The sequence below is a fragment of the Gavia stellata genome, chromosome 4 (assembly GCF_030936135.1).
Source record: "Gavia stellata isolate bGavSte3 chromosome 4, bGavSte3.hap2, whole genome shotgun sequence".
In the NCBI taxonomy this organism is placed as follows: domain Eukaryota; kingdom Metazoa; phylum Chordata; class Aves; order Gaviiformes; family Gaviidae; genus Gavia; species Gavia stellata.
Window position 1 is genome coordinate 58,448,005 of NC_082597.1, and position 9,158 is coordinate 58,457,162.

Genomic DNA, 9,158 nt, shown 5'->3' on the forward strand with positions numbered 1-9,158 from the left:
CATAGCTTTTGGGTGTGCTGGAAGCAGATTGCACGTGTTCCCCCTGCACCATGCTCCTGGCTTGACCCAGAGGGCAAGAAAAAATAATGGTGGCAACACCCAATAGGACTGGGGTGCTCATGCCCTTCCATTGCTAAACCCTGGTTACTTCCCCTTTCTCTTCCCTCTGCCCCTTAGTTTCCTTTTGCTGTGGTCCTGAGATTTGGGGCTGGTTTTTGTTGGGTTTTTTTTTTTTTTTTCTGTCCTGATGAGGGCACCGCTGCAGACCATGATGTGCCTGGGGTTGTGGGCAGCTGTCCTGCTCTGCTTGTTTTCCCCTGGCACCGTGCGAGGTGACTGCTGGCTGATCGAGGGGGACAAAGGTTATGTGTGGCTGGCCATCTGCAGCCAGAACCAGCCCCCGTATGAGACCATCCCCCAGCATATCAACAGCACGGTGCACGACTTGCGTCTGAACGAGAATAAGCTCAAAGTGGTGCTGTACTCCTCCCTCAACCGCTTCGGCAACCTGACTGATTTGAACCTGACCAAGAATGAGATCTCCTATATCGAGGATGGGGCTTTCATGGGCCAGTCAAACCTCCAGGTCTTACAGCTGGGCTACAACAAACTCACCAACCTGACAGAGGGCATGCTACGGGGTATGGCTCGTCTCCAGTTCCTCTTTGTGCAGCACAACCTAATTGAGCTGGTCACCCCTACTGCCTTCTCCGAGTGCCCCAGCTTGATTAGCATTGACCTGTCATCTAATCGTCTCAGCCGCCTGGAGGGGAACACTTTCACCAGCTTGAGCAATCTGATGGTGTGCGAGCTGGCTGGCAACCCCTTCAACTGCGACTGTAGCCTTTACAGCTTTCTTAACTGGCTGGCACTCTTCAACAATGTCACCAAGAACTATGACCGGCTCCAGTGTGAGACTCCTCGGGAGTTCGCTGGGTATCCGCTCCTGGTACCTCGGCCTCATCACAACCGCAATGCCATCACCATCTTCCAGTCCATGTGCAGAGGTGGCACCATCCCCTCCCTCTCCAGGGTCAACCCCACCCCTTATACCCCTGACTCCCAGCGAGACTTGGATGAGGGCTCAGCCATCAGCCCTGGGGACTTCCTCTCAGTCAAGCCTCCAGCCTCCTCCACCACTGACTCCTCCTTCAGTCCCAGCATCAAGCTCCATGATGTTACCATCACCTCAGCCATCCTGATGGTAACCATCCCCATGCCCTATAGTAAGATGTACGTGCTGGTCCAATACAACAACAGCTATGTTTCTGACATAGCAACACTGAAGAGCAAGAAGGAATATGTCACTGTCAACAAGTTGAAGGCCCACACTGATTATACTTTCTGTGTGGCCTCCATCCGCAACAACAGGCGCTACAACCACACTTGCCTGACCTTTGCAACCCGGAGCAAAGGCAGGGAGGACCCTATTTCTAGTACTTCCACCACCACACACTATATCATGACCACCCTGGGTTGCCTCTTTGGGATGGTCATTGTCCTGGGGGTGGTGTACTACTGCCTGCGGAAGCGGAGGATGCAGGAGGAGAAACAGAAGTCCCTCAATGTCAAAAAGACCATCCTGGAAATGCGTTATGGATCAGATATTGATACAAGTACCATGGTCCATCCTTCCCAGAAGCTGGGTGAGCCACCAGTCATCCCTGTCTCAAGGATGTCCTCCATCCCTTCCATGATTGGGGAGAAGTTGCCCCCATCAAAGTCAATGGAGGCTGGGATGGAGACTCCTAAAGTCACCACTAAAGGTAACTACATTGAGGTGCGGACTGGTGGTGGGGATGGGCTGGAACGAACCCAGCGGGATGAGGACCTGAGGGAGCTTGACAATGGGCAAGGTTCAGCTGCTGAGATTTCTACTATAGCCAAGGAGGTAGACAAGGTCAATCAGATCATCAACAACTGCATTGATGCCCTCAAGCTGGACACAGCCTCCTTCCTGGGTGGTGGGACTGGTGTTGACTCAGACATGGCCTTTGAATGCCAGTCCATCCCAGCCAGTTCCTCGGGTGGGCTAGAGCGGCCCAGCTTTCTTTCCCCACCCTACAAGGAAAGCTCCCACCACCCTTTGCAGCGCCAGCTCAGTGCTGATGCTGCCGTGACCAGAAAGACCTGCAGTGTCTCCTCTAGTGGCTCCATCAAGAGCGCCAAGGTCTTCAGCTTGGATGTGCCTGACCACCCACCACTCAGCAAGTCTGACTCCAAATACATTGAGAAGGGCAGCCCACTCAACAGCCCTTTGGATCGTCTTCCCTTGGTGTCCCCGGGCGCCATCCACCACTTGGAGGTCAAGCCTTCTTACCATTGCAGCGAGCACCGTCACTCCTTCCCAGCCCTGTACTATGAGGAAAGTGCTGACACCTTGAGCCAGCGAGTGTCATTCCTCAAGCCACTCTCCCGGTCCAAGCGAGACTCCACGTACTCCCAGCTCTCCCCCAGACACTACTTTTCGGGCTACTCCTCCAGCCCTGAGTACTCATCAGAGAGCACCCACAAGATCTGGGAGCGATTCCGGCCTTACAAGAAGCACCACAGGGAGGAGGTTTACATGGCAGCTGGGCATGCCCTGCGGAAGAAAGTTCAGTTTGCCAAGGATGAGGATCTGCATGACATCCTGGATTACTGGAAAGGAGTCTCTGCTCAGCAGAAGCTGTGACTGTCCCTCGCTCTTTCCAAGGAAACAATACAAAACAAGAACCCCCCCCAACAACCAGAAAAAAAAGATATGCCACTTGACTGTGAAAAATAAACCAACAACAAAATACTCCCGACAAATACAAAACTGACAAAATTGTTTCTTAAAGTTTACAACAACAACAGAAAACTCTCTCACACACATGAACACACAGACACACACAGACACACACATGCTGAATTGTCTCTACTGTGTTATGGGGACCATTGTTCTGCCTGCAGATGGTTGGGAGGAGCGTCCTGCTCTGATACTGTGGTAACAACACTCAAGTGCGGGTGGATGGGAATGGCCTGGGAGGGGGTGGCAGCAGTGGCAGAGGAAGGGAAGAGTAGGAGTGGACACTCACTGGGCATGAAACTCAGCTGTGAGCTATTGCTCTTTCTGTTCCTTTTCGGTGGGAGGGGAGGACTTTGGTCTTGAAAGCTTCTCTGCCCACCCGATACACCTGCTTTTCCAAATCTTCCATCACTAATTTTTCCTTTGTTTCCTCTGGGAGTGGAGGCTTTTCTCTCTCTCCCATCCCCTTCCAAGATAGGTGGGATTTGTTTGAAGTTCTCTCGCTTCTTTTCCTTTGCCCTTCCCTACCCTTCTCTGTTAGGGCTCCCTAGGCTTGTACTTTCTGTCTAGATACTTCATGAACCTCCATCCTCCTCAGAGGAAGGAGAGGAGGTGTGAAGGACCAAGGGAGGTAGGATCTGCCATAAAACAGGCTCTGTGCCCTTGCTGCTCTTCCTCCTTCCCTTCTCCCACCATGTTGTTGCTGATGAACACCAGCAATTCTGGAGTGACAGGCATTCTCCAGGCCTGCTGAGAGCCTGCTCAGTTTTCTGCCAGTTGGTGGAGGGGTATGAATGTGCTCTTTAGCATGGCAAGCCAGGCCATCAAGAAGTGGTGGAGGAAAAGGCAGGAAGGTCTGGTCTCTTGAAAGTGTAAAGGGTTCCTGTCTTTCCATGAGTGTCACAGGCCAGAGGTCCTCCCCACCATACACACCTATGCTCAGGCTGCCTTTCTGCAGTAGTTTTGATACTCTCTGTTCATGTCTCCCTTACTATGAGGCAGGGACCTCGAGAGGAGCTGAGCAGAACAAGTTCAACACGAAACTTCTGCAGCTTTTCCAAATTGACTCGCGCCATGGGGTGGGGGGGTGTGCATGAGAAGAGCATCACCCAACCTCCTTACTTGCAGGTGGATGTGAAGAATAGGGTTTCAGTTGCTCACCTCACTGGATTGACAGAAAAGCCACCAAGTGGCTTCCCCTTGAATAGAGCATGGACATTTTGGCATGGATAGGAGACAGCCTAGGGTGAAGGCAGGAGCACAGGAAAGAAAACGAATGTGAGAATGGGGCCTGGGAGTAGCCTGAGAGAGATAGCTCCAGGAAGAGGTCCTTTTGGGTGTGTAGCCACACTGTGTGTGCTGGGATAGAAGAGGATACCAGACTCTGGATGGCAGTGTTCCTTTCAACACTTAGAGGTCCTCATGAGAGTCAGAGCAACTTATCACATCCTAAATCCTCCACCTCCTCAGTTAGCTGTGACAAACTTTTCTTGGGAGTCCTATAATGTCTTGGCAAAAACCCGGTTTCACTTGCTAGGTCCCAACCTCTGTCCCTTGGATAGAAGGAATATCTGCCACAGGGTTGGGAATGAGCCTACTGCCCTCTTCACTTTGTCCCATTTCTGAGCAGCCCAGCAAAGCACAATCTTGGCACCCTTTCCCCCAAATTTTTCTTGTCAGGCAAGGGTGGCTGCCTGCTGCATGTGTCTTTATGCAGCACAGTGGGCCTCCTCTCCATGAGCCCCACACCCCAATTCTTGACAATTGTTCACCTCCAGCAGGATGAGGGTGAGGGTCTGTGTTGTGTTGGCCTTTCCCTAGTGGCTATTTCCTTTCTGAGGCACTCCTCAGAACTGGCAGTGGTTTTGGGGGCCCTGGGAGAAGGATGAGGGTGGAGGAGCTTCTCTGGGAGGGATGTACATGCTGCCTGCAGAGAACCTGCCCATTATCTGTCAGGTAGTAGCACTGCCAGCTGTGAGAGCTGGTTTCTATGCCACAGGTGACATGACTTCATCTTCTGCGAGTGAGGAGCAGCAGTGGACAGAACCTGGTATGCAAAAACCAGAGGGGAGCTCCCCAAGCTCTAAATCTGTGAAGATCCTCAGGGTTCCTTCCTTGTAGGGATGCTGATGGTAACAATCCTAAGCCAGGTCCCGATCCCATTGCCTCAGCCTCCTTCACTGTCAGCCTGCTTCCCCACAGTCAAAGCATCATTTTGCCTTGAGTCCAGAGGTGTTCATGGGACTGACTCCACACTGTAAGAGGCAGTCCAACCCAAAGGAAGGCGCGTGTGTGCACACACGTGTGTGTGTGTGCATGTGTGTATGTGCAGGAGGATGAAGGGAAGTCACATCATTGCTGCCAGGTGTCCCTCCATGTTGGGACAATGCAGCAAATCAAGACAGGCGAATGCTGAGAGGTGCTTAGGCAGAGCAGAGACCTCTCCAGCTACCACATGGAGCAGTCCCAGTGGTCTTCCAGCATGGCATCCAAGCAGGAAAGACTAATGGCTGAGGCACAGAACTGGACAGGAAAAGGGGGATGACAGACACGGGGGGATGGCATCCTGTTCCTCTCCCCACCTCTTCCCGCCCTGTGCTTCTCTGCTGTATGGTCTTGTAATCAGTTCTGCTCAGTCTATACTTTTGGGGGGAGCATTAACCTGTAATGGTTTCTGCTCCCTCTCCCCATCAACCCAACAAGGCAGAAAAGAAAGGTCAGGGATACAGCTATCATCAGGCCCTTCTTTTGCCTGCGGTGGCGGTAAGGCTGGGTAGGAGGGACAAACCATTTCTCTCCCAACTGTAGCCCCCCACTCCAAACCAGTGGGTGAAGTTTGCACAAGATGGACTGTTCTGTGGGAGGAAGAGGGCAAGGAAGGGGAACAAAGTGTCCCACCTTCCCTCTTCCTCCCTTCTTCCTTGTCCTGCTCCCTCCTCAGGGACAAGGGCTCGCAAAGTGATGCCAGCCCTGTGGGAGGAAAGCAGATTTAATGTTCTATTTGCATGACAATTTTACTGTATTTTTCTGAGCAAACACCTGTTGTGTATGTGCCAGTTTGTTGGAATTTAACCTCCTCCCACAAAGTCTCTCCCATCCTTGTCCCTGTTTTCCCTGCTCCTTTCATTCATCCCTGATGTGATTTTATGAGAGACTTCTATCAGTTTGGGAGGGAACACACCCCAAAGAGGACCCAACCCCATCAGCCCCATAAAAAGCATTCCTTCTTCTTTCCAGTGTCCCCCTCCCCTTGCCCCAAATGTGGTCTCTCAGCTGCTTTTCAGGGTCATGTGCATGAAGGGGGATATGTTATGTACCAAAGGCCTGTTCTTTCTAGTGGTCATCATTTCTCCTAATTATTTAGAAATAGGAGTGAGGCCCATCAAGATAGATCTCATAAGAGAAATGGTCACTACCATCCCCATGACCTGGTTGCTCTTTCCCCAAATCTACAAGAAAGGCTCTTCTTGGGGGAACAAGGAATGCTTCAGCTGCAGGGAAACCTCTGATACAGTGAAAGCTTGATGTGGAGCTGGTTGCAATCACTAGAAGACCTCTCACCACCTTCCTCTCAGTGATTGCAGGGAGTTCTGGATTAGGTCTGTCCTACCCCTCCTCTCCCGTGGGTGGCCCTGGCAGAGGGCAGGGCATGATGAATCCTTTAAGGCCTCTGTGGTGGGAAAAAGCGTGGAGAGACTGCATGAAGTTTCTAAGCCCTCTATGGTTTGGCTTTGGCAAGAGTCTTTCACCCCTGCCTTCTCCCCAGGCAAAGTGGATCCATGGTGCAGAACCAGGACCAGCCCCTTTCACACTTTATTTTTGGGTTGGTGACTCTTGACAGGCAAAACAGGGGTTTAGTTCACCTCACTGGGCAGTGTGGAGGGTGAGGAATGAGGTTGGGTGCTGACCTGCCCTCTTCTCCCAGGAACAGGCTTGGGGTGGAGCCTGGGCTGGGTTCCTGCACCCAGAAGAGTGAAGGTGAGACCCTAGGCATGCTTTTCCCATGGGGCAGAGCTCTTCCCCATCCCTGCTGGTGCTGCCCCAGCTTATGCTGCGGTGCCACGTTCCCCTCTCCCCCTCCCCACTCTTCCACGCTGAATAAATCCCTCCTGAGGCAGGTGTGAAATATTCATGACTGACAAATGAAGATTTATGTCAGGCTGAGGAGGCCTTTGTGTGTTTGCAATGCTAATCAGCCTGCCTTCCTGGAGGAGGCTCTGCCAGCCAGGCTTGGGGGAAGGAGGGGAAGATGCAGGGGGGATGGGGGAAAAGGAGCTGAGAAAGAGAGAGAAGGGGCAGACACAGCAGGGGTGAGGAAAGTGTGGTGGGACCAAGGAATGGGGAGGCAAGGAGGGGACAGGTAGAGGGAGATGGAGAGGGTGGAGAAGAGGGACAAGCTGGAAAGACCAGAGGAAGAGATGGCCGCACCGGAAAGAATGGGACGGCAAAGGGAGAATTCATGGTGAGCTGTGGCCCCTCTCTGTAGGGCAGAGCTCAGCGCTGACAGGGTGGGCAGCCGCCACACGGACAGGAGATGGACCCAGGGCCCCAAAAGCACGTTTGCCATGCTTGTTGCTGACTGGACAGCTCAGCTGCATCTGGAAGGACACACAGCCTCTGGGAGCCTGGAGAACACCTCTTCCACCACCGCCACCTCCTTCAGCACAAGCCGCATGCAAGAAGAGCCCCATGGAGCTGCGTCCTCTTGCTGGAGGCAGCCTGCTGCTGTCCCACCCTCTGAGCAGGAGGGAGCATCTTCAGGGTGGCTTGGTGTGGGACGGACACTGAGTGCCACCCTCCACTGGGCTACGGGGGTCTCTTGTAGGGCTGGCAGAGCCTGCCCCACCTCAGCTGCCCCCTGCCCACCCTGGCTGAAGCAGGTGGTTTTGGGTCTTTCCCCAAACAAGGGGCACAGGGGAGAATGTGTTGCCTCCCCCCACAAACACACACGTGCTCCTGCACCCTGTCCCTCCAGCTGCTTTGGCCTTGTACTGTGAGGGGCGTTCTTGGTCTGTCTCCCCTTGACTTTCCCTGCTGTGTGTGATGGGGAGACGTCTCTATACCTCTCCGTGCGCAGTTCTACCAGGGCAGCTCTCCACAGAACTGCCCCAACCCACCCCCCTGTCCCTGGGTGGAGAGAGGGCAATCTCTGCCTGGCTTCTCCTTCTCCCGCTGGGTGGGCACCTCCTTTCCTCCCTGCCCTGCCGGGAGGTAAATCAATCCCTTCTCCCCTTACGGTCCTCCCCTCTGTCTGCCCCATCCTCGTGCATTTGGCTTGGCCTTTGCCCCCCCCATAACTACCACCGCCACTGTGAGGCCTTGCTCTCGGGTGGCCTGCCCCTGCCGCCTGCTCTCCCCCTTCCCCGGGAGGAGAGGAAGAGGCCGGCCAGGTCAGGCCAGGCCCGCCAGGGCTGGTACGGTTGGTCCATCCACAAGCACAGCACCTGGGGTGAGGGGGTGGGAAGGGGCAGGCAGCTGCCAGGCACACAGCTGGGAGTGTCAGCCCTTGAGTGTAAGGAAGGGCCTGGGAGGCAGCTGCGGGGACTGGCTCCTTGTGGCCTCTTTGGTGTTCCTCCTTCTGTAACAACCCTGTGACCCCCCTGGTTGTGTATGGACAAATTTGAGTTGGAGTTATGTTCTTTTCTTCTTCTTTTTTTTCCTTTCTTTTCTTCTTTTAGATTTTTATTTCTTTCTCTTTTCTTTCTTTTTTTTCCCCTCTCTTTTCTTTTCCTGTTTTAAAACTGGATGGCACGAAATCGTTTTTCCTCAACTCGGAGATTCCTGTATGGAGAAAATCAATTTCTATATTTGCAATAAATTTCTTATTTAAAAAAAAAAACAACAAAAAAACCCAAAAAACAACAAACAAAAAATATGAAAAGCTGCTTCTGAGTCCATTTGTCCCAGCCTTGTTTTGTAGAGGAGGTGGGATGGGATGGGAGGGAACAGGGTACAGGAGAAACTGAGAAAGCTGGGTCAGGGAATCGGAGAAGGATTCTGGATTCTCCCAGGCACCCGGTGGCCATCTGCTCTCCCCAAACACACTGTTTCTCTGCCCTTGGATATCACCTTGTTTGGACACATCCTCATTTTTACTGAGTCCTCAGTTCTGCCATGATACTGGTCCCCTCCTGCACTAATCAGCACCCAGTTCATGTCCCATTCTGGACATGCATACAGCACTGCCTGGGTGTGGGGCAGCACTTCTTCACCCATCACCTACACAGCAAATCCTCAGCTGGCAGTGAGGGGCATCCTCTGCTCAAGCTCCGGAGCTCTCTGGAGGAAGACAGTCCAAGCCAGGTGATTTGGCCGTGGGTAATGACTGAGCAATCTGTAGCCTAATCCACCAGCAGATATCCTGATCTCAGCTCTTCCTAAACATCAA

At 53.0% G+C, this 9,158-nt stretch overlaps 1 protein-coding gene across 1 annotated transcript; it reads left to right on the forward strand.

Moving 5' to 3' along the window:
* Positions 1-247: 247 nt before the first annotated feature.
* Positions 248-2,674, forward strand: ELFN2 (extracellular leucine rich repeat and fibronectin type III domain containing 2). Its single transcript, XM_009811729.1, has one exon. It carries the CDS (start codon positions 248-250, stop codon positions 2,672-2,674), a length of 2,427 nt encoding a protein of 808 aa, XP_009810031.1.
* Positions 2,675-9,158: the final 6,484 nt, after the last annotated feature.